The sequence below is a fragment of the Nelumbo lutea genome, chromosome 1, assembly GCF_056320005.1.
Source record: "Nelumbo lutea isolate HS-2025 chromosome 1, American lotus-T2T, whole genome shotgun sequence".
Taxonomy (NCBI): Eukaryota; Viridiplantae; Streptophyta; class Magnoliopsida; order Proteales; family Nelumbonaceae; genus Nelumbo; species Nelumbo lutea.
The window spans coordinates 42,817,314-42,843,580 of record NC_142684.1 but is presented as its reverse complement, the minus strand read 5'-3'; the positions used below and the strand labels follow the sequence as shown (position 1 = coordinate 42,843,580).

General features: G+C 39.8%; 1 protein-coding gene across 1 annotated transcript in view; it reads left to right on the top strand.

Annotated features, from left to right (window-relative positions):
- The window catches only part of LOC148874419 (chloroplastidic phosphoglucan, water dikinase (ATGWD3)), a 69,519-nt gene that overhangs the window by 24,391 nt on the left and 18,861 nt on the right, over positions 1-26,267 (top strand). Inside the window, exons 11-18 of the mRNA XM_088963288.1 lie at positions 53-171; positions 1,579-1,649; positions 1,776-1,893; positions 25,095-25,181; positions 25,295-25,381; positions 25,470-25,546; positions 25,663-25,831; positions 25,913-26,024. Of these exons, the coding sequence (XP_088819414.1) occupies positions 53-171; positions 1,579-1,649; positions 1,776-1,893; positions 25,095-25,181; positions 25,295-25,381; positions 25,470-25,546; positions 25,663-25,831; positions 25,913-26,024 (840 nt within the window). The remainder of the gene's footprint in view (positions 1-52; positions 172-1,578; positions 1,650-1,775; positions 1,894-25,094; positions 25,182-25,294; positions 25,382-25,469; positions 25,547-25,662; positions 25,832-25,912; positions 26,025-26,267) is intronic.

The window sequence follows — 26,267 nt, the reverse complement described above, 5'->3', positions numbered from 1 at the left end:
AATACTTCCTTGGGTATGTTTTCATGTTCCTGGTTCTATTGTCTCTGGTCAGGCAGTGAAGATGGCAAGAATATTTGGGCATTGAGACTCAAGGCCACTCTTGATAGAGCAAGAAGGCTAACTGAAGAATATTCTGAAGTTCTTCTTCAGATTTTCCCTCAGAGAGTCCAGGTTTGCAAGTCTTATTCTCCAACTTTTATAGTGGATAATGATTTGTCAGAAATATTATTCCAACCGAAAAAAACTACTGATTGATACTATTCAGTATTTGCATCAGTATCATAGCACCATGTTAAAGTATAAAAACCTCTGCTCAAAATCTTCTAGAATCTTTACTGAACCTACCAAATCCTTTATTAGACACCAGGAAAAATAAAATAATAATAAAATATTGCCCAAATAACATGAATCCCACAAAATTAAGTAAGGGAAAAATTGATTACTGTTCAAAAGAGTCTTGGACATCCCCTTTACTGGCTGCATGTTCAGCAATCATGACATGAAGTCAGCTGATGGCCCCTTCATTCATTGCCACAGCAGTGCAAAAATTTGCTCATTTTTTTCTTAAACCCTCAAACATAAACTGGGTGATCTCTAGAACTGTTAGAAAGTCCTTGGAAGGATAGCATCTTGGGGGCCTAAATAGAGAAATAACCTGGAGCTTTATTCCAGTGGTACATATTTGAACTGTTAGGATGGAGCGAAAGTCTATGTTTTCGAAAATAAATCAACCCAAGAACTTGGCTATCAGTTGTTGAAATTCTCAGAAATGTCCTTTTCATTCATTTTTTTTTTTTCTATAGAAACTTTAGTTGGTTGATAGTTGACTCTTTTTGCAAATTTATGATTAAGAGTTTCACTCATTTTGGTTTTACCGTTTCTCACTATATGGGGGATCTAGGGACCCTTTCTTTGAATTTGTTAGTTCTTAGAGCTGGCTATGGAATTCTTACCTTCTTTTCAAAGAAAAGGGGAGGGGAGAACTAAGAAAAGATCCTGAACTAAATTGGCTTAGAACTTTGTAAAACTTAATTCACCATATTTTAGCCAAAGGCACCGAAGGATGGTCTAGCTACTCTTTTTGTATCCACTTCCGAAGTCCAAAATCAAATGTTAAATTCGGATAAAATCTGGCTATCCATCATCACCCATGTTGCTGGATTCTGGTCTTCTGCTGATGTGGTCACTATTAAACATAAGAATCTGTTTATGAAATGAAAAGGATGTTGCATATGAAGTTTTAAGAGAGTCAAACACTTCTGAAGGTATGGCATCCTGCTTACCTTCCTGGCAAATTCTGAAAAACTAGTCCCTAGAATTTTCTTGAATATTTTGCTCTTCCTTTTTCTTCTTCATTCTTTCAGACCTTTGAATTGCTGGTGGATTGGCATGAATTGAACTTGGAGCTACCATAATCTATATATGTACTTCTTGGTGATTCTGTCCTATCTAGTGTCTATACAAAAAAATTCTGTCCTAGCTAATGTGCATTACATGTGCTAGGTGCAAACTAGCTTACTTCAAATTATTAAGAATATAACCTGGTTTCTGATAAGAGTTTCTTCCTGACCCTTGCAGATACTAGGGAGAGGTCTTGGAATTGCTGCAAACAGTGTAAGGACATATACTGAAGCTGAGATTCGTGCAAGGTACATGAACCTAACATATTTCATTTCAATATATTGTTTTTGTTCTGTTTTAGGTCATGCAGATTTGTCAGTACTCTAAAGCTAGCACCCTGATCTAACTGTTCTACTTGCAAATGCTATCTGTAGTGTAATCTTTCAGGTCTCAAAACTTTGTACAATTCTATTAAAAGCTGTACGTATTGCACTAGGATCTCAAGGTTGGGATGTTCTTGTTCCAGGAACTGCTGTTGGATCCCTTGTACAGGTACTTTTTAAATTTTGCAATTATACAGAATAAGAAGTGTTACAGCTTGTCACCAACTTACCATGAAATTTGAGAAAAAGGTTCTCTTAATGTTCCAAAATACAATTGGAGGTTAAGAGTTATGGGTTGGGTACATGTTATCTAAATCTGAATTTTATAGGTTTTCTCATTTTTATTTTCAAAAACTACAAGGATGTCCCCAACATTAAAACATGGGGAATCAATAATTTCTTCATGCCTTTACCTAGATTGGTAAATTTTAGTCATAACGTGTTGTATAGTTATCAAGGTGGCAAGGCAAGAATTAGGTGGCTTGGTACCACCTCATTGCCCAAGCACTTAGGCAGTGCCACCTAGGTTTTTATTTTGTGACAAACAAGATTATAATTTGTTGGATGTGACCCATGTTGACATTTTTATGTTTAAAATTATGAGTTTTCCTATAACAATAATCCAAACAAGGATGCCAAGTATAAGTCCATAGATTTAGGCATCATGGGAATTGTGATGGAAGCCCCTTTGTGCAAGCATGTGGGTTGAAGGTTTGGATTGGCCTTGTTTATCGGAAGATTTAAAGTTAAGGTTGGAGAGGAATTTTGACCTAGGGGAAATTAAGGAGGCAATATTCTCTATGGATAGATCCAAAGCTCTAGGGTCAGATGGTTTTACTATGGCCTTTTACCAAGACTGTTGGGGCATTCTCAAAAATGACTTGCTAGAGGTCTTTGTTAAGTTTCATGAGAGGAGTGTAATAAAAAGTCTGGAGCAGCTCACCCAAGGGACTTTAGACTGATAAGCTTGGTTAGTAGCCTTTACAAAATAATTGCTAAGGTCTTGTTCCGTAGACTTAAAGAAGCTCTCCCTTCTATCATCTCTCCAAACCAAGGAGCTTTCTTTCAAAATAGGCAGATCACTGATCAGATCTTGATTGCAAATGAATCTGTGGAGGAATTAAAGAGAATAGGAAGAAAGGTAACATTTGCAAATTGGATTTGGGGAAAGCTTACGATTTGGTTGACTAGCCTTTCCTATTAGAGGTGTTGAACAGGCTTGGGGGAGAAATGGTGCAAGTGGGTTTTGGGTTGCCTCCAAAATTGTCATTGATAAAGTTCAGATCTGTAAACCTGTTGTCTTCAGATTAATCAAGGAAGAAAAAGAAAAAGAAGGAAGAAGAGAAAGGAGAGGAAAGAAGGAAGGAGAATGAGGAGAAAACCTGGTTCGAACTGAAGAGAAAATCAGTTCTCTACATTCGGCCGGGGTGTATTAGCCTTTCTAAGTTACATTCAAATGACTCTTGTGCCCCTACTTAAGTATGGGACACATCATCTAACTCAAAGACATATCACCATACTGATAAAACTTAAATGACCATTCTACCCTTGTTTAATCGACATTAACATTCCCCCTCAAGCTGGAGAGTATATTTCATATAGTCCCAACTTCTTACATATGTAATCCACTCTTGCCTGACTCAACCATTTGGTGAACAGATCTGCCCATTGGCTTCCTGTGTTAACATAAGCTGTACTTATTACTCCACTAAGAACCTTTTCTCTCACAAAGTGACAATCAACTTCTATATGTTTTGTTCTCTCATGAAAGATTGGATTGGAGGAAATGTGGACAGAAGCTTGGTTGTCACAATAAAGCTTCATCGGTGTGCCAGTTGAGTACCCCATCTCCTGTAGAAGGCAATGTTTTGAAACGCGGAAGCATGATGCAACGCGTTCCACTACCCAGAGGCGTGAGGCGTAGTTCAGAATGCAAGATGTGTAAGCCTCCTGAACACAAGGAGGCTTACGCCTCCTTAAGAGGAGGGGGGTTAGGAGGAGGATGAAGAGGAAGGGGGGATCTCATTTTTTCTTTATTTTTAATAAAAATCTTTTATATTAAGAAGAACAAAGATGCATAACATTAGTTTAAAGGGGGGAGGGGGTCTTGTCAAAGCGGAGCAAGACCCCCCTAAATAAAAAAAAAAAACAATTTGGGGCTGTATCGAAAAGGAGATAGGGGGGGGGGTCTGGGGGACGAAGCCCCCCAGCCAAAGGGGCAAGGGGCAAACCATTTTCTTTCCCCTTATCTTTTCTTCCCTTCCCTTTCCTTTCCTTTTCTCTTTTTTTTTTTTTTCTCCTCTTTCTTTTTCTTTCCCTTCCCTTTCTTTTCCTTTTTTTTTTCTTTTTTTTTCCGTCTTTTTATATCAGATGTGCATGAGGCGCATGAGGCATATGCCTCAGAGGTGTCAACACCTCTAGCATATGCTTCAGGGCGTTTTGGGAGCACCACCTCACCTGGAGGTGTGCCTCCATGCGTACGCTTCCCACGCCTTTTAAAACACTAGTAGAAGGTTCTTCAACCACACCAGTTCATAGGTTGTATGTGCCATGGCTCTGTATTCAGCTTCTACACTGCTTCTTGCAACCACTGTTTGTTTCTTACTCTTCCATGTCACCAAGTTACCCCCAATAAAGGTACAATAACCTGTAGTCGACTTCCTGTCAGATACAGAACCAACCCAATCAGCACCGGTGTACCCTTCTATCTCAAGTTTTCCTCCTCTCTTGTATAGCAAACCACGACCTGGAGCACCTTTCAAGTACCTTACAATCTTTAGAACTGCATCCCAATGAGGGATCCGAGGATTCTGCATAAGCTGGCTCACCACACAAACTGCAAATGAAATATCTGGTTGAGTGTTAGTTAGGTAGTTTAGCTTACCCACTAACCTTCTGTACCTTCATGGATCTTCAAACTCCTCACCCGTATCACTACTCGACTTAACATTCAATTCCATAGGTGTTTCAGTTGGTTTGGCACCCAACAACCTTGTCTCCTCCAGTAGATCAAGGACATACTTCCTCTAGCACAAATTAATACCATGTTTGGACCTTGCAACCTCTATCCCTAAGAAATGTTTTAGTTTGCCACGATCATTTGCCTGAAAGTGATCATACAAAAAGGTCTTCAACCTATCAATCCCAAACCTATCACTGCTAGTAATAACAATATCATCCACATATACCACCAACAAAATCTTCCCAACATCAGAATCGTAACTAAATACAGAATGGTCGACTTGACACTGCTTCATGCCAAACATTTTCACTACTTCATTGAACCTCCCAAACCATGCTCGTGGGGATTATCTTAAGTCCATAAATAGCTTTCTTGAGCTTACACACTTTACCATCCTCCCCCTGGGCAACAAACCCAGGTGGTTGCTCCATATATACTTCCTCAATAAGGTCACCATACAAGAAAGCATTCTTGATATCAAGCTGAAACAACGACCAATCATACATAGCAGCAAGGGAGATCAAAACACGAACATAACCAATCTTGGCAATAGGAGAGAAGGTCTCTGTGTAGTCAATACCATATAACTATGAATAACCCTTGGCCACCAACCGACCTTTCAATCTCTCAACACTACCATCGGGCAAATACTTGATTGTGTAAACCCACTTACATCCAACAGCATGCTTACTAGGGGGAAGAGTGGTGAGATCCCACGTATGATTATGAGCCAGAGTAGAGAGTTCTTCTTCCATTGCCTGATGCCACCCCGGAGAGATAAGGGCTTCCTGGACATTCTTAGGAACAAAGCTAGAAGATAACAATGAAATGAATTGTTGATGGGAAGGAGAGAGGTGAGAAACAAAAACATAATTGGAGATAGGATGAAGGGTTCAACTGTGTTTACCTTTTCGTAGGGCAATGGGAAGGTCAAGATCAGACATTGGGTGTGAGGGTGCTGTGGAAACTATTGCTGGATCCGTCGACAGTGAAGAAGTTGGAGGGGCTGGAGCATGTTGATGCATATACACTTGATGGATAGGTGGTCGTGTAGGGGAAGTGGCATCGGGCGAAGACTTAGTCATAGCTGGAACAAGAGGAATGGGGTCTGGAATAGGAACTGGAAGCGGAAGGAGAGTGGACGGAGAAGAGACATCCGACCCAGAAAAGAAAGGAACCGACTCAAAGAAGGTCACATTGAGACACACAAAACAATGTCGAGAACTGGGACTGTAACACTTGTACCATTTCTAGGTCCTAGAGTAGCCAAGAAAGACACACTTTGTAGATTGTGCATCCAACTTGTCTAGTCTAGGGCCAAGGTTATGAACAAAGCAAACACATCCAAAAACCTGGGGGTAAGAGGAAAAAGGAACAATGTAGGAAAAAAAACCGAGAAGGGAGACTGACCATCAAGGATGGACATAGGCATTCAGTTAATAAGAAAGGAGGATGTAAGCACAACATCACTCCAGAACCGTTTGGGAACATTCATTTGGTGCAACAAGGACCGAGTGGTTTCTAAGAGATGGCGGTTTTTCCTTTCAGCTACCCCGTTTTGTTGAGGGGTGTAAGAGCAAGAGGTTTGATGAATAATACCGTGTTGTTCTAAATATTGCTGAAATGGTGTATAAAAATATTCTTGGCCATTATCTAAATGTAGAATTTTAAGATGGACACCAAATTTAGTGCGGATTTCAGCATGAAACTTTTGGAAAATAGAAAATAATTTACTTCTTTCCTTCATAAGATAAAGCCATGTCATTCATCAACAAAAATAACAAAGTATTTGTATCCATTGTGTGACACTATTTTATTTGGACCCAAAATGCCCGAATGGACCAAAGGAAAATGACTTGACAAACAACTCTCAAATCTAGGACTAAAGGAAACCCGATGATGTTTCCCATATTGACACGACTCACAATCTAAAGTAGAAAGACGACTCAATGATGGAACAAGTTGCTTCAAAGCTTTAAGAGACGGATGACCAAGTCTGCAATGCCATTGGAGAGGGGAGAGAGATGAACCACCACCACCACCACCACCATCAAGGTAATACAGTCCATTGGTTTCATGCCCTCCACCAATCTTCATCCCCGTCTTGAGATACTGAAATACACAAGATGAATGGTAAAAAGTGATGGAGCAGTTAAGAGACTTGGTTAATTTATTAACAAATATAAGGTTAAAAGGAAATTTGGGAACATATAGAATTGAGGACAAAGATAGTGAACTAGTGTTAACATCATCAATGCCACTTATAGGGGAAATTGAACCATTAGCAAGGGTGATAGTATGGGTAGTAGAAGATGAAGAAAGTGAAGAGAACACGACTGGAACACTTGGAGTCCTAGTCATAAGATTGGAATCTCCAGAATCAATGATCCAATGGGAGGGTTTGGATGCCAGACAAACCATACCTGAGTGGGCAAGCATAGCTGTACTTGGCTGAGAAGTTGCCTAGATTAACTGCTCATATTCAGTACGTGAAATACTCATCATCTCTTGTCCAGAGGCATCTGTAGATGTAGGTGTCTGACTGGTTTCTTGATTCCCTTGTTCCATACCATCACTAGCCACTGCATGATTTGCCCAAGATGAAGGTGGACCGTGCAGATCATAGCAAAAATTTATAGTGTGTCCATCCATACCACAATGTGTACACCTTGGACTATTATTACGTCCTCTACCACGATCTCCCCCTGAATTTCGGTCTCCAACACGCCCACCTCTACTACCACGGCCTAGCTGACTCTGATGAGCAACACCTCTACCACCAGGACCTCTCCCTCCTTGTCATTGCAAAAGCAGACCTGTCCGATATGGTAGGGTTTTCCGGATGTCCAATGGAAGTCCTTCGGAGACGGGCAAACACCTCTTCAAGAGAGGGGAGGGAAGACCCACCCAGAATTTGGGCTCTCACCAGTTCATATTCAAATTTCAAACCCACGAAAAATCTGGTAAAATCAAGCTGTTCTCTCTACTGTTGTTGAACTTTGACATCTGATGTGAGAGCGTGATACACATTCAGCTCATTCCTAAGATTCCTCAGACTAGCATAGTACTCCTCAAGACTCTAATTACCTTGTTGCAAATTAAAGTACTCTTGATAGAATTGGTATATCCTAGTGGTATTGTCTTGCCCTGAGTAAAGTTTCTTTGCATGATCCCAAATCTCTTTAACTGTGTCTAAGAACATAAAGTTCACACTAATCTTGGGTTCCATGCTGTTCCATAACCAAGTCATAATCTATGCATCTTTTTGTTCCCAATCACTGTATTCTTCCGATTCAACTAAAGGTTTTTCTTCTCTCACATGTTTCACTTTCTTCTTAGCTCTGAGAAACACTTAAACAGATTTGGCCCAAGGGACGTAATTTTCTCCATTCAGTTTGATGGAGGTCATTTGCACATTCAAGTAGTCAGGAGGGACCATAACAGATTTGTATTCACTGCTGTCTCCCATGGCTGCTGAAAAAAATGTTAATTTTTTTTTATTCACACTACTATGTTACCTCAACTCACCAACACCCACCACACTACACTCCTATAGTTGAGCAATCACCATTGTCCCACAACACTTGCGGCTGACCATTGCTGAAACATCCACTGTCACAGATTTCAGCAATGGTAGTTAAACAGTCTCCTCTTTCGGCACCTCACAAGAGACTAGCACCCACAAGAACATCACACAACACTCCACATACCTTCGACCACCTGTCTGAACGACATGCCTGAACACAGATCACGAGTTTACTGTAGCAACCCCCGTTGGTCCATCAGAGAGTGCCCTACCAGCCACCTGAAACGAACACACCACACAACTAGAGGCATTAAAACCTCTAGAAGGAGAAAACGACCACTCCTTTTCAGCCTTTTTGACAAACTCCAAAAACCCTAAGAGAAATCTGCAAAAACCTCAACTAGGGCGCACAGAGACTGTACAGATCCGAACCAATCTAATATAGCTCTGGTACCATGATAAAGTTCAGATCTGTAAACCTGTTGCCTTCAGATTAATCAAGGAAGAAAAAGAAAAAGAAGGAAGAAGAGAAAAGAGAGGAAAGAAGGAAGAAGAATGAAGAGAGAAAACCTGGTTCGAACTGAAGAGAAAAGCAGTTCTCTACATTCGGCCAGGGTGTATTAGCCTTTCTAAATTACATACAAATGACTCTTGTGCTCCTACTTAAGTATGGGATACACCATCTAACTCAAAGACATATCACCATACTGATAAAACTTAAATGACCATTCTACCCTTATTTAGTGGACACTACTTTTGCAATTTGCAATTTGCAGATGATACCCTACTTTTTTGTGATGGGGAGGATTTAGAGAGGGTTAGAAACCTGAAGATGACGGTACAACACTTTGGGAGAATGTCAAACCTAAAGATTAATTTTGACAAGAGTTACATAGCTGGTATAAATATGGAAGCAAGGGGACTGCCAGAGTGTGCATCAATCTTGGGTTGTAGTGTCGTGCAATGGACTCTCGACTATTTAGGTTTACCCCCAAGAGCTAATCCAAAGGAGTCAAGCTTCTAGAACACCGTTGTTGAAAGGTTTACTAAGAAACTTGCTTGCATAGTTGTCAAGGCGACATGTAGACACTTTTTGAGTCTTGTCTTACCCAAACGCCATATGATATATAACCTGTTGTAAGTTTCGAACATTTAATATTTTTTTTTTTTTATATTTTAAGTCTGTAATATAAACATAGACATGATGCACCGAATCATTATTTTTATTTCTTTCATAATATAATAAGTTTTTAATTAATTTCTTATTTTCTTAAGGTTTATGATAGATAAAATATTTGAAGATGAGTTCGAGAGAAATGATATCCTAAGACGAGTTCAAGGGATATCCTCGTCAAGGTTCCAAGTTGTATGTCTTTGAAGAAAGGGAAATCAATCACAAAATGTATAAGGTATGCTTTTCGTTCTTATTCTTTTTCTTCTTCTTCTTTTAGAACAAAAATTAGGGGCTCCGCCCCTTCTTCTTTTTCTTCTTTTGGAACAGAAAACAAGGCTCCGTCCCTTCTTCTTTTTCTTTTTTTGGAACAAAAATAGGGTTACTGCCCCTTCTTTTCCTTTTTTTGGAACAAAAACAAGGGCTCTGCCCCTTCTTCTTTCTTCCTCCTCCTCTCCTCCTCTTCTTCTTCTTCTTCCTCTTCTTTCCAAAAAATCCCTATTTTTTGGAACAAAAAACAGGGGTCTATTTCTTTTTTCTGGAAGACAGATAGGGGTTGTGCCCTTATGTTGTTTCTATTTCAACAACAAAAATAGGGGTTCATCCCGTTTTTATTTTATTCTTTTTAGACATTAAGCGACACCTAGGTGCTCGCGTAGGTGACCAGGAGACTAAGTGCTCCCCTGTCGGCTAGGTTCTTCTAGGCACCTTGAAAACTATGCTTGCTTGTTGGATAAAAGGGTACTTGTCACTAGGGGGAAGGATTACACTGATTAAGTTGACCCTAGAAAACCTTCCAGTATACTTTTTTTTCAGTCTCTAAAATCCCATAAGGTGTTGGTCAAAGGCTAAAAATATTGATGAGAGATTTTTTATGGAAGACAGAAGAAGAAGAAAAGGACCATAGGGTCAGTCGGGAGGTAGTGAAAAGAGGTAAAACTTTAGGGGGCTTAGGAATAGGGAATGTACTGAGAAGGAACTTAGCTCTATTGGAGAAGTGGCTTTGGAGGATACCTCTAGAGAGGGAAAAATTGTGGTTATAAAGTGATTGTCAGCATTCACAGGCTCTTGGGCAATGGGTGGGACGTTGGAGTATTGGCTAGGGCAACTCAAACCTCCCCTTGGAAATGTCAACAGACCTAGAGCAAAATACAAAATTCTGGGGATGAAGAATGGATGATTCGACCCTACCCCAAGGGTCCTTTATATAGAAAGTGAAATTACAGAAATTACAGAAAGGCCCTCGTAGGGTAACGCAGTTTAGAGAATTTATAGAGAGGCCCTTGCAGGGCTGAAGTGAAAATAATAATAAATAAGAAATCAATACAATAAGGATTACAATAAAATGGTACATCAAGGTGTTTCTTCACACTCCCCCTCAAGCATCAATTTGCTTACGAGAAATAAGTGTCTGGATATCATCATGGCCTTTGTGAAGATGTCAACAACTTGCATATCAAAGGCAACATGAGGGAGAGAGATAGAGTTTGCAAGAAACAGATCATGGATAAAGTGGTAGCCCACCTCAATATGTTTTGTTCTCATGAAAGACAGGATTAGAAGCAACAATAGTACTAGTGTTATCCGCATACAAAGGAATGGACGTAGGAGAGGAATGTTCTAACTCCTGAAATAATGATTGAAACCAAACAACTTCACTACAAACAAATGACATTTCCCTGTACTCTACTTCCGTAGAGGACTTGGAAACAGTCTGTTGTTTCTTACACTTCCATGATATTAGAGTCACCCGTGAAGACACCACCCGGTAGTGGAGCGTCGTGTGTCAGGGCATCCAACCCAATCTACATTACCATAGGCCTTCAGTTGGAGAGAAGAAGATGAAGTGAACAAAAGACCTTGTGATAAAGAACCTCGAATATAGCGGATGATTCAATGCGCCGTAGTCAAATGAGGTTGACGAGGTCCAGAGACAATTTGACTAACAACTTGAACTACATGTGAGATGTTAGGACAAGTCATGGTCAGATAGATGAGAGACCCTACAAGTTGTTTATAGAGGGAAGCATTAAGAAGCATGGAGCCTTATGATTTGGATAATTTGACATTCAGCTCCAAGGGAGTATCAACCTGTTTATTATCACTGAGGTTGGCCAACTTAACAAGATCAGAGGTATTCTTGTATTGGCAGACAAAATAACCTCAGGAGTTCTGTTGGACTTCAAGTTCCAAGAAATAGTTAAGAGGGCTAAGATCCTTCTTGTGGAAGGAACTATGGAGAAGAGACTTGAGGTCCTAGATTCCTTCTATATCATCTCTAGTCAATGGTATGTCATCCACATACAGTAAGAGAATGGTAAGGCCCTGGGATCTTTTCTGAACAAAGAGATATATCCAGCGTGCACAACATCTTTGAATTTTTCAAACCAAGCTCGAGGGGCTTGCTTGAGCCCATAGAGGGACTTCTTTAGTCGACAAACGAGCGAGGGATCACTACAGTACCCTGGAGGAGGTTTCATATATACTGTTTCCTTTAGATGCCCGTGTAAAAAGGCATTTTTCACATCCAAAGATTGTCCAAGAGTGAGCAGCAGAGAGGGCTAAAAGAACACAGACAAGGTTCCATTTGCTCCCAATAATAGAGCCATTTGAAGGTGTTGGGACAAGGTCCCAGGTGTCATTCTCATGTAAAGCTTGAATCTTTGCATCCATGGCTTCTTGCCACTGAGGACTGCTACTAGCCTGCTGGTAAGAACAAGGAATATTTGTAGAGGTCAAAACAGCTTAGGAGCTATGGTTTGAAGGAAAATCATAGCAGTTAGGTGGTCTAGAGATACGATTAGAACAACGTAAAGGAACAGGAGGAATAATTGAGGAATCTAAAGCTGGGGCATCACTTACAGGGTTGTTTGTGATGGGTGAGGGATTCAGACTAGGAGGAAGAGGGGTCATAGGCGTAGGAGTTGGACCACGAACCCACTTGCGAGAAAAGACGAGAAGTTCCTTCTCAACAATGGATGATGGAGAATCCTATTGTTCAAAATCATGCAAAATTGAAACAGAGGGTGCAAATAACTTGGCAATTCCTGAAAAAAAGGAGATATGCTCAAGAAAAATCACATTTCGAGAGATACGAATTCGACGTGTTGAGGGATTGTAACAAGTGAATCCCTTGTGGTTCGGGCTATACCCCACAAAAGCACACATGATAGACTAAGCTGAAAGCTTTGAATGTTCACGAGGAGGAAGATGAACAAGGCATAGACACCCAAAGGCATGAAAATGGGAAAGATCTGGGGTGGATCCAAACATCTTTTGATGAGGAAAAATGTTAGCAAGCACAAATGATGAGATACAATTGATCAGATATACTACAGTGCTAGCGGTCTCAACCCAGAATGTGGGAGGCACATGTGATTCTTGTAGTAGAGTATTGAAAACACTGAGAATGTGACCATTCTTTCTTTCTACCACACCATTTTGCTAAGGAGTGTCTGGGCAGCATTGTTGAACTTGTATGCCATGATGTTTCAGGTAAGCCAAAAATTCTCCGTCATTGTATTCTCCCCCTGAGTCCGAGCGTAAGATTTGCACATTCACTTGGAAATGAACTTGAACCATGTTATGAAACAACCTAAAGGTTGAAAAAACTTCTGATTTGTGTTTCAGAAAATAGATCTAAGTGTACCTGGTACGATCATCAATAAATAGCACAAAATACTTGTATCCCATCCGAGAAACAACAGAAGAAGTCCAAACATCACTATGAATAATTTCAAAAGGCGAAGTAGCATGTTCAGCTCAGTGAGTGAACGGTAAAATATGCTTGTTACTTAAACACAAGATGTATCAAAGGATTTCATAGAAGGAGTTTTAGTTTTAATAAAACTAGACTCAAACAAGTATTTAAGTTTACCAGAATTTGGGTGGCCCAAGTGTTATGCCATAAATCCCAAACATAGTTTCTCTGACTCAAAACAGGACTCAATGTAGAAGAGCTCAAAAAAGCAGAGGATGATGCTGATGGAGATTTCTCAAACTCCAATGCAAACAAGCGGTCCATCCTACACCCCTTCCCTTTCACCATTTTAGTGCACTGGTCCTGAATAAATCAACCATCAGAAGAAAATGTTAGAATATGACTTTCATCAACCAATTGACCAACTGAAATAGGGTTGGTAGTAAGTTTAGGAAGAAGGAAGGTTTTAGCAAGGGACAAGGAATTTGAGGGAGAAAGTTTGATACACAAGTCATCACTTCCAATGATGTCAAGTTTCTCACCATTAGCAATGACAATGTGTCTATGGTCGGTTTTAGACAATCTGTTTGAAGGTTTAGGATAGGCCCCAGTCATATGATTTGTAGCACCAGAATCAATTATCCAAATGGAAGAAGAGCAATAACTAGAGAACTCACCAAATAGGCCAATAGCAGAAAAGGCAGATGAGATGGCAGAAGATACCAGTTGTTGTATCTCTTCTTTATTCATGGAAGTAGAGGATTCTCCCTTGGCAATAAGGGGTACACATACTCGTCCCTCAGACGCTTGATAAGCTCGTGGTTGATTCTTCTTCATGGATCCCTTGGGTGGATGAATTGGGCAATCTGGAATGATATGTCCATGTTGTTTGCAATATGTGCAGACATTCTTCTTTTTGCAATGAGAGGCTTTATGTCCATATCCTTTATATTCATAGCATTGAGTTTTAGAAGGGTCCTTTCCACCATATTTCTTATTCCCTCGTGCAAGAAAAACAGTATAAATTCCTGAATCAGGATGTTTCCCTTCTATGTTTGCAGCAATTAGGAGTCTAGTTTCTTCCCTCAACAACACTCCCATCATAGATTCTAAGTCTGGAAGAGTTCCTCTACTCAAAATATTTGACCCGATTCTTTCATACTCAGGTTTTAGCCTCATTAGAAATTGTTTAACTTTCCTATTTTCAAAATGTTTTTGCAAATACTTAACACATTCAACGGGATCAGAGGGTTCAGTATGAACAAGTTCATATTCAGCCCAGAGATCAATAAAGTCTGACTAGTATTCTTGTATCTTTTTGTCCCCCTGGCAATAAGCAAAGATTTCAGATTCAATCTAGTATTGCCGTGACACATTGGACTGGTGATAAACCTTTTTCAAGTAGGTATACATCTCATAGGTAGTCCTTAGTCTTCTCATAGGAACACTAATGTGGGGCGCAATGGAGCTCAAAATCCAGGAGACTAACTTTCCATTGTCAAGCTTCCATTGTATATAGGCTTTACCATCAGCCTCAGCCTCATCAGGTTTACTTACAGTCCCATTCAAGTAACCTTCAAGTCCCTTTCCCTCAACATAGAAATCAAAATGGAACTTCCACATATTGTAGTTAGTTCCATCAAATTTACAGGGAGAAATTCAACCTTTTCAGCCATCATAGACGAGCAAAAAAAAAAAAGAAAAACAATCTAGAATAGCAGTACTGATGTTGGAAAAGTACTCAAATCAGCAATGAACAAGGAAGAAAAAATTACTTGAGCTGAACATAGTATTCAAAAAAGTAAAATGAGGGCTGAGGCATGAAATACAGACAAATCCAAGGCAACTTCAGCAGGAAACTTTAGAGAAGAATGAAAAAACCTCCAATAGCACCACAGAATTAGGGCAGCACAAACTAGGATTCCAAGGACTGGTAACCAAGAGAAGAAAATACACTAGGGCAGCACATAAACTAGGGTTCCAAGGACTGATAACAGTCGATTATGACAATAGTGTGATGCACCAACATGAAATGAGAAGTTTTCCAGATCAGTTTTGAAGAGAGGACTTGATGTCTGTTGAAGTTCCTCAGTCAGAAGAAGAAACCAGGTTCAAATACTGCTGCTGTTGAGGAAGCAGCCAGACTGTTGAGACTCCTTAATCTGTGACTGTTCGAAATTGAACCACAGAGAGAAAGGCTGCTGCCGCCCAGGAGAAATCAATACACAGTTGGAGGAAGAAAACAAACTGCTGCCGCCCAAGAGAGAAGACCGGAACTCCTCCAAGACTTGTCATTTGCTGCTGATTTTCTGAGGGAAAGAAGACGGTTCTGGGTGACACAAATGGTCAGAAATCCTTCCAGACAGAAGCCTTCAAGAGGAACAAGGGTGAGAAGAGTCCTAACACAAATGGTCAGAAATCCTTCTGTCTGGAAGGAAAGAACAGCCTACTCTGATACCATCTTAACAGACCCAGAGCAGAATACAAAATTCTGGGGATGAAGAATGGATGATTCGATCCTACCCCAAGGGTCCTTTATATAGAAAGTGAAATTACAGAAATTACAGAGAGGCCCTTGTAGGGCAACACAATTTAGAGAATTTACAGAGAGGCCCTTGCAGGGCTGAAGTGAAAATAATAATAAATAAGAAAACAATATAATAAGGACTACAATAAAATGGTACATCAGGGAGTTTCTTCACAGGAAAGCTATCAATGCAGTGCTACCTTCTTTTCTCCCCTATGTCAGGTATGATCTTTGCTTTATCATCTAAGCATAATCAGTGTATCTCCAATTTTTTGGTTCCTTTGAACTCTAATAATGGTTTCAATTGGGATTTGGGCTTTAGAAGGGGATTAAGAGATTCTGACATGCCTAACATGCTCACTTTACTTCACACCCTGGAAGAAGTATTCTTTGACCCTCTTATGCTGATGGTCATATTTGGACCTGTTCTTCCTTGGGCTTGTTTTCTTGTGCCTCTTTCCACCCTTTCCCTGCTAAAGAGATATGGTGAAAACCTGTCCCAACTAGAATTGCAGCTTTTTGTTGGGAAGTTGTTCTCAAGAGGATCAAATTGGTGTCTATCCCCCAATTGGTGCATTCTGTGTGAGGCTAATGGTGAAACCTGCTACCACTTACTGATTTCTTGTCCCTTTGTTGCTTATATGTGGGAATGGTTTCTTTATTTGGGTGCAGGTGGAATCCACTGGTTGATGTTCCTAGCTTCTTTGCTCCTACAACCTATGAATGGACAAAGAAGAGGGGAAGAATCATGTGGTGATGCATAAGGGCTACTATACTGTGGGCGGTTTGTGAGGAAAGAAATTCAAGAATTTTCTCAGGGAAAGAGAGAAGTAGGGAGGCTATATTTGAGTCTATCACAATTAGAGCAACACATTGGCTAAAGTCCTTGGAAACATTCTCATTTGTCGCAACAGATGATCTACTTAGGAATTGGAAGGAAGTGGTGGAATCTTCCCACAAAAAGAACACGACCAGTTCATTGTGGTCTCCACCGGATATAGGTTTCATCAAACTTAACTTTGATGGCAGCAGTATAGGGAATCCTGGCTTGTCAGGAATTGGAGGGGTGAAATGAAGCTAGTAGTGGGATGGTTAACAAGTAAAGAAATGAAGCTGTGGCACTACAATGGAGAAAAGAAAAAAGTTTAAATGGTTGACCAAAGATATGGAGGTGAGAGTACAATGTTTTAAGAGAAATGTAAACTGCTTTGCAGTTGTGTTGGCAAAGCAAGGGGTGGGAAGAGAATATATTCTGGGCACAACTGTAAAAATATAATTCAGGGGGAGATAAGAGAGTTTATCTCCTAGTCTTTGTATTTTTTCTGTACACATAATTTTCAATCTTAATGAATCTGCAGTTATTGATAAAAAAAATAAAGTGATGGAGGCTATGCAAGCAAATCACCAAAGTGCATCCACATCATAGTATAGACTCAAATCCACAAGATTGTGATTCTGCCTTGTACTCAAGGTTCAAAAAATCGTTACGTATTGGGGCCTTCCCCATATGCCCCTACAGGGGTTGTATCGGGTCAGGGGCTGGTTCAGAGGGTAGTTGGGACTTAAAACCGACCCCCTCTGAACCAGTTTTTGTAAAAATTAAAACTTAGAAAAAAAGGACCGATATGCCCTAGTGGCATATTGCCTTGTATCTATACTTCAAACCTTGCTTGTGTGAACTGAATTGAGAGCAAGAAGAAAACAGATTTTGGGGTGTCAAGAATAGTCAACCCCTACCCAAAGAGTCTCTTTTATATTAAAGAGATAAAATATATGTTTAGTTACAAGAATGCCCTTACAGGGATGAAAGATAAAAAGAGCAAATAAAATAATAATATTACGGCATTGTACAACAAGGACTACTTTAATAGTGTACATTAAGATATATCTTCACACTCCCCCTCAAAGTGATGCGTAGACATCAGCATCAGTTTGCCCACAAGAATGAGATGTCGACTTTTAGTCACGGCCTTTGTGAAGATGTTAGCAATCTGCATGTGAGAGGCTACATGAGGAAGAGATATAGAGCCTGCAACAAGGAGGTCTCTAATAAAGTGACAATCCACCTTTATATGTTTAGTCCTCTCATGAAAGATTGGATTAGATGCGATCTTGATAGCGCTGGTGTTGTTGGCATACAGATGGATAGGAGTAGGAAGAGAAATACCAAGATCCACGAAAAGGGACTTCAGCCAAACAATCTCGCTACATGTAAAAGACATAGCTCTATACTCGACTTCAATAGAAGACTTAGAGATAGTTTGTTGTTTCTTGCACTTCTAGGAGATGAGAGAGTTACCCATGAAGACGCACCACCCAGTAGTGGATCAACGAGTGTCAGGGCAACCAGCCCAATCAGTATTAGCATAAACCCTCAACTGTATGGATGATTAGGAAGAGAAAAAAAGTCCCTGAGAGGTTGTGTCTCTAACATAACGGATGATGTGGCGAACAACAGTCATATGAGATTGTTGCGGGGCAGAGACAAATTGACTGACGACCTGAATAGCATGTGAAATATCAAGCCTGGTCATAGTAAGATAGATCAAAGAGCCAATAGGCTGATGGTACAAGGTAGCATTAGGAAGGATGAGGCCTTCGGATTTAGATAGCTTGACGTTCAGCTCCAGGGGGGTATCAACATGTTTCTCATCAGTGATTCCAACTAGTTTGACGAGATCAAAGGCGTATTTTTGTTGACAAATAAAATACCCTCGACTGCTATGATGAACCTCCAAACTCAACAAGTATGTGAGAGGACCCAAGTCCTTCATGTGAAATGAGTTATGAATTAAGGACTTAAGTTCAAAAATGCCATCATGATCATCCCCCGTTAGAAGCATGCCATCAACATACAATAGGAGAATAGTGATACCTTGGGGTCTTCTCTTAACAAAGAGGGAGTGGTCAGAGCAACTCTGAATATACCCAGTTGCAACAACATCTTGAAAGCACTCAAACCAAGCCCTGGGTGCTTGCTTTAGACCATATAAAGACTTCTTCAGGCGACAGACATGTGAAGGATCACTGCAATATCCAAGCAGAGGTTTCATGTAGACTGTTTCCTTTAGTTCACCATGAAGAAAAGCATTCTTCACATCTAATTGGTAAATAGTCTAGGAATAAACAGTAGATATGGCCATAAGAGTCCGAATTGTGGTGATCTTGGCAACTAGGGCAAATGTTTCTTCATAATCAATCCCATATACTTGATTGTATCCTTGGCCAATTAACCGGGCCTTATATCGATTAAGAGAACCATCTGACTTCAATTTGATTGTATAGACCCAACGACTTCCAACAATAGAAGCATCTGGAGGAGCTGGCACAAGATCCCAAGTATCATTCTCATGGAGGGCTTGAATTTCAGCATCCATAGCTTCTTTCCATTGAGAACTTCTAATGGCTTGCTAATAAGATCTAGGGATATCTGTGGAAGAATGTACAACAGAAAAGGAATTATGGTTTGAAGGAAAACCTTAGCAGTCAGGAGGTCTAGAAATATGGGTAGAACGACGAAGTGGAATAACCAAACTACTATCTGAAATAGGAGGATCTTGGGTCAAGGTATCACTTATAGAGGATATCTGAGATGGATGCTCTAGACCGGGTGGAAGGGGGGTTGTAGGCGTAGGAGCTGGGACACGTAGCCACTTGCAGGTGAAGACAAGAAGATTTCTCTCAGTTGAGGAAGTAGTAGTGTCATTTGAATCAAAGTCCCGCAAAATAGAGATGGAAGGAGCAAACAATCTAGCAACCCCAACAAAGAAGGAAATATGTTCAAGAAACACAACATTCCAAGAAATCTGAATACGACGAAGATGAACACATAGCAGACTGAGCAATTAATTTAGATTGTTCACGAAAAGGAAGATGAACAAAACAAAGACAACCAAAAACATGAAGGCTAGAGAAATCTGGGGGATAACCAAAACGCTTTTGGAAGGGAGAAGTGTTGCCTATAATAGAGGATGGAAGAAAATTGATCAAATACACGACTGTACTGGCTGCTTCTACCCAAAACGAAGTTGGAGGATGAGACTCTTGTAGTAATGTCTGCACAACACTGAGAATGTGTCCATTCTTCCGTTTAGCCACACCATTCTGTTGTGGAGTGTCTGGGAAGCTACGCTGAGATTGAATTCCATAACTCCTCAAGTATGCCAGGAAGTCTCCATCTCTATATTCTCCCTCTGAATCTGAGCGTAGGATAGTCACATTGCACTTGAATTGATTTTGCACCATAGTATGAAACAATTTAAATGCACCAAAGACATCTGATTTGTGTCGCAGAAAATAAATCCAAGTATATCTAGTACAATCATCTATAAATAATACGAAATATCTGTACCCCAATCATGAAGTAATAGAAGTAGACCAAACATCACTATGTATTATCTCAAAAGGTTTAGCATCATGTTTAGATGTATGAAGAAATGGTAAAACATGACTTTTACTCAAACAACACGTAGTGCAACAAATATCAAAAGTATGAATAGGAGGAATTTTATTATTAATCAAGCCAGAGTCGAACAAAAATTTTAATTTTTGGGAATATGGATGACCCAATCATTTATGCCATAAATCCCAAACATTATTTCTATAACTCAACACAGAATCAGACAAAGAAGAACTAAGTAAAGTTGAGGATGCCTCTGATTGAGATTTTTCGAAGTCTAGTTTAAACAGACAGCCCAACCTACGCCCCTTCCCTTTCACCTTCCCAGTGTACTGGTCCCGTATCAAGCAATCATCATGAGAAAAAGTGAGAACATTTCTTTCATCAATAAGTTGGCCAATAGAAATCAGATTAGTAAGGTTGGGTACTAAGAGGGTTTTGGAGAGAGGGAAGGATCTGGTTGGTGACAGTTGAAGGGATAGATCATTACTATCAATGATGTCTAACTTTTCACCATTAGTAGTAATAATATGTTTATGGTGAGTTTTAGTGGAAGGGATTGGGTAATTGAGGTAAGCTCCTGTCATATGGTCGGTGGCACCTAAATCCATATTCTAAGCGCGTGAAGGGGAAGAACAATATGCAGAGAATTTACTAGACAAGACAATAGCAGAGAAAACAGAGGAAATAGCAGAAGATACCAGTTGCTGAACCCTTTCTTCATCCATGACACCTGTTGAATCACCCTTCACTGAAGGCTCACCCTTGGTAGATATAGTGTTTGTTGCTTGTCCATTTGTTGCCTGATAGGCCGGGGTTGAGTCTTTTTCTGAGAGCCCTTAGCTGGTTGGACTGGACAGTCTGGAATGATGTGACCATGTTGCTTGCAATAGGTACACACATTCTTCTTCTTACAGTGTGATGCAATATGTCCAAAACCCTTACACTCATAGCACTGGGTTTTGGAGAAGCCCTTGGAGGTTGGCTTCTTACCCCCATGAGCAACAAAGGCTATTTTAGCCCCAACTTCAGCCATCTTCCCATCAAACCCGGCTGCAGTGGGAAGTCTAGTCTCTTCCCTCAGAAGTTCCCCTAAAACAGAATCCATATCTGGAAGTGTTCCCCTACTCAGAATTTTGGACCTGATTATCTTATATTCAGGTCTAAGTCTCATCAAGAATTGAGTCACCTTTCTCTTCTCAAAGTGTTTATGAAGATATTTCACACACTATTGGATCTGAGGGTTCAATGTGAACAATCTCATATTCAGCCCATAAATCAAGAAAACCAGAATAATACTCCTGTATCCTCTTATCTCCTTGGCTGTAAGAAAATATTTCTGATTCTATCTGATATTGTTTAGATACGTTGGACTGTTGATAAACTTTTTCTAAATACATGTACATCTCATATGCTGTTTTCATTCTCTTCATGGGTACAGATATATGATAGTCAATAGAACTCAGAATCCAAGAAACAAGTTTACCATTATCCAACTTCCATTGTTGTAAAGCCTTGGCCTCAGTTCTTTAGCTGGTTTGGTGACCATTCCATTCAGTTCTGTCCATTCATCTTCACAGGAATGATATCACCTCTGTCTGAAGCCATTACAGCAAGAAAGTAGCACAAAATAGGGTTCGGCTGAAGTTTAAAGGAACTAAACTGAAGTAAAACTTGATCTAAAAACGAGTGAAATAGGCTGTAATCAATCCAAGAGAGTAAAAAAACTGAGATAGAAACCCCTTACTTTCACCGGAGATTGTTCAAAATCCAAAACAAAGGAAAACTGAACACCGTCCAGAAAAGGAAAGTCTAGGTGCAGCCGCCTAGAAGAAGAGTCCATGTCTCTTTCAAAACTTCACGGATCACCGTAAAAATTTCAGCGTATGTTGAGAAGCACTAGGCGACAACTCCTTTCAAATCTTGCTGCAAACGGAAGTCAAACGAGAGAGATCCAATAAAATCTCTCTCTGGATGTGCAAAAAACAGAAAAGGGGTTCCTGGAGAGATCAAAACAGTCCAGGACCACTCGGCAAAGATGTAGGTTCTCAATAGATCACGAAAACAAGGTGGATAAGAGAGAAGGAAGACCAAAGGGCAACATGCTCTGATACCATGTGAACTGAATTGAGAGCAAGAAGAAAACAGATTTAGGGGTGTCAAGAATAGTCGACCCCCACCCCAAAGAGTCTCTTTTATATTAAAGAGATAGAAGATATGTACAGTTACAAGAATGCCCTTACAGGGCTGAAAGATAAAAGAACGAATAAAATAATAAGAATACGGCATTGTACAATAAGGACTACTGTAATAGTGTACGTCAAGATATATCTTCAGAGCTTGTACTAACCGCAAAATCGCTTACAGTGACTTTGACCATTGCAATACGAAATAATGGCCTGTCATCGCAGCACAAGTGTCTTGGTCTTAAGAAACTTGTCACTACACTCTTGTCCCACGATTTGATACAGCATCGTAGTGGTCTCTTCTGCTGTGATAGCACCCTTAACACTATATTGCAACACCATGGCAGTGCAACTCCTCCACTACCTATCTTGCGATGTCACACAAACACTTTGGTGTTCTCGAGAAATAACTAAGGCATAATCAGGTTAGCTTCTAAAAGAGGGCAGTAGCTGCACTAGTGCTCACATGCAGATCCCATGGAGAAGGGCAAGAATACAGACACAGGTATCTCTGTGTGGACACGTGGTGACACCCCATTTGACTTGTCTATTTTAGATCTAACTGAATAACAAACTTTCCCACACTTGGGAAAGTTTCCCTCCTTTTACGTGCCTTATATCTATAAATAGAAGAGGCCTGAAGCCCTCCTCACCTCAGTCTTTCAGAGATCTTTGCACAGCTCTGCTGGGTTGAAATCCTAGCCTCTCACACATTCTACAACTCCCTTTCCTCCTTCCTCCTCTCCCAAAGCCATCTACTGTCTTTTAGGTAGACCTCTTTGTTGCCTTGTCCTATTATACTCACACCAAGCAACATTTAATAGCATAGTGAATCCTAGGAAATAATTATTATAATACATTTAATACATGCAAACATGCAAAGTAGCATGAGGTTGAATTTGGGCAAGTAATCTGTTTAGGAGTATATGAATTCATGGCTATGTTTATTTATTTTTATGTTTGTGATGTTTGGTAGGAGTTGAACTGTTAGTTTAAGAAAGAATGCTAATTAGGGTTACTGATATCATTTTCTTTTTATGTAAGTTGTAGTCCCTTGTTAACTAGAGCAACCACCACTTATATAAAGAAGATAGAGGTTGAGGGGATTAATCAATTGAATCCCATGATATGCTCTTTCTTCTATTATTGTCCTTTCTTTCTCCTTTCTCCCTCTTTTTTTTCGCACATATTCTACAGGGTTCTTCAAATTTAATCTTGCTGAAAGCATGGTTCAAAGTATTGATACACCTCTGTTTATCGGCAGAGGTGTATTGGTACTTTAACTGATGCGCCTTTTATATATATACATATATATACTAATAAAAGGAGTTCCTGAAAACACCTATAACAGGTGTATCGGCATCCAAGAATACAATATGATATGCCCTGTATCAAGTGTATCATGTTGATACTTCGAACCTTGACTGCAAGGATCAAATGGTATCAGAGCAAGTGGGTTAGATCAAGTGGATCATCTCTCTCTCTCTCTAGCTGGTTAACCTGGTTCTCATAGGAGTATGATTCACATTGAGTCTGTTCTGCTCAGACTTCAATCAGCTTTCTCCTCTTTGTAATTGATGGGTGTTGCTTCCTACTAGGTTCAACCAGAGATGATACTGTGATCAGTATAGGTAGAATAGAACTGTGAATAGTAGACAGTGTTGAGTTTTTTGGGTGATAAAACCTATGAACAGTTGAGGAATTAATTGGTGTGATTTGGTTGTTGGAGTACAGGTTAGTGATGTGTGAGAAGATTTTCTGGGTGATTGCAGACTGGAATATAGCGGTTCAAATGATCACTCAATAGTTGTCAAGTGAATTAGTGAGTTGCATGAAGCGTTGGACCTGTTGGTGACTGAAATAATATTGTTCTGGTGTAGATCGACCAGAAACTATACGGGTGATCTGTTCACAGTAGTTCTTGTGCAGAATGGAGATAAAAGCTTCCAATTAATGTTATCAGATTTCTTTCAAATACATGTGACTACTATCAAGCTAAATGGACCCAACTGTGCACAGTGGAACAAATTGGAGGTAGTTTTGATAGGAAATGGAAGATCTAAATATTTTGCTGAAGCAAAACCATGATGCACTTAAGTTTTTGAATGGATTCAAGAATATTTACATATCAGAACCTGGCATTGGAACCAAGGTTCAAAATATCGTTACGTATTGGCCTGTATTGGCCGATACGTATCGTATTGGGGCCTTCCCGATATGGCCCTACAGGGGGTGTATTGGGTCAGGCCATGGTTCAGTGGGTAGCCGGGACTTAAACCGACCCCTCTGAACCAGTTTTGAAAAAAAAATATAAAACATAAAAAAAAGTACAGATACAGGCCTGCATATCGGTGCTTAAGATGCAACACAAGAGTAAGTTAGAGAGAAAAAGCACATGAAAATACATGCCTGCAGCAGAGAGCCACATAGATCCTTTTTCAATTTCAACAATAAAAATGACAAAATATTCTCTAATTATTGAATTATTCATGATTCCATAGTATGTGAATTATTTGTTATTTGTTATGTTAACTGGGAGGTTGGGACAGTACATTACCTATAAAAAAGGAATATGGAATAGTTATTTATTTTAATGATTTTCTTAAGTATTGGATTGTACGTCTATGGAAGTGACAAATGCTTTGTGATAAAGGATGAAGACCATTCTAATCTACTGATCAACAAAGAAAAAAAAAAAAAGAAAGAATTCCTAAAGTGGTGGAGTGAAAAGAGCCTAAACTTTGGGGGCTGAAAGCCTTCCTAATTCCTGGACAATGCTCTGTTTGTGTTGCTTGGCTTTCATTCACAACATTTTTCTTCCAACTCCATAATATATGGATTCCCTTAATGTTAGCTCACCCTTCTATACATAACTTGTGACTTATGTGGTGCACTCCAGGTGGAGAACATTGTCCCTGGATCATTGCCATTGTCTACTACTGGACCTGTTATTCTTGTTGTCAACAAAGCTGATGGGGATGAAGAGGTTCTAAATATTTATGATGTTCTTTTCTTTTCTTTTCTGTAATCCTAGATCTTCAGGTGCTGGAAATTTGTTGTCACTGACTTTGTAGAACTTGCACACTATGCATTTGTCAGGTTACAGCTGCTGGGAGTAACATAGTTGGGGTGGTTCTTCTACAGGAACTCCCTCACTTGTCACATCTTGGTGTTAGGGCCCGGCAAGTAAGTCTTGCATTATCCCTTCTATGCAAACTAGATTCCTTTAATGGAAATGAAAATTGAGAAGAGTTCATAATTTGGTAATGTGCAGGAAAAGGTTGTGTTTGTGACATGTGAAGATGATGATAAAATTTCTGACATTCGGAAGCTTAAAGGAAAATCTGTGAGGTTATGCTATTCTGATATATTACAATTTAGTACTCACTTTTGGTTTAAGTTAATTTATGAAGTTGCAAAACTGTTAGTTGTGTCCTGATGTTCCTTGTGTTGGTTCAACCTCTCAGGTTGGAAGCATCCTCCACTGGTGTTGATTTATCTCTATCTTTGTTAAATGACACCATACAGGACCTACCTGTAAGTAATATGTCAAGTAATGGGACAGCATCCACAACTGAAGCACCAGGATCCCATTTTCATTCCTGGTCTCCAGTCACAGTGCCTTATTTAAATCAGGTACAAGTTAATATAAACTTACTCATTTGGTATTGATAATAAACTTGGATTTGCTGATGGATTCTTCTTTTTTTCTTTCAGGGTGCTTCTGCTGCCAGAGTTCTCCCACTTGTGGATGCAGATACTCGCACTTCTGGGGCAAAGTCTGCCGCTTGCGGTCGCTTAGCTTCATTGGCACTAGCTTCTGAGAAAGGTAACCTCCTCAAACTATATATCTACTTCCAAGATAATCAGAACCCTGTCCGTATTTTTTGGGTTAAGCTAGAGTAATCCTCTTAGCCAGTTCCATTATATGCACACCTCAATAAGCAAATTTGTGTCAAGAGGGCATGGTTTAAACATAAATCCCTTTGAAAGTAGAGTTGCCCTAGAACCACATTCGATAAAGATATGGAGTATAGTTCCAAATTGGACAGGATGTAGTGATGGAAGAATT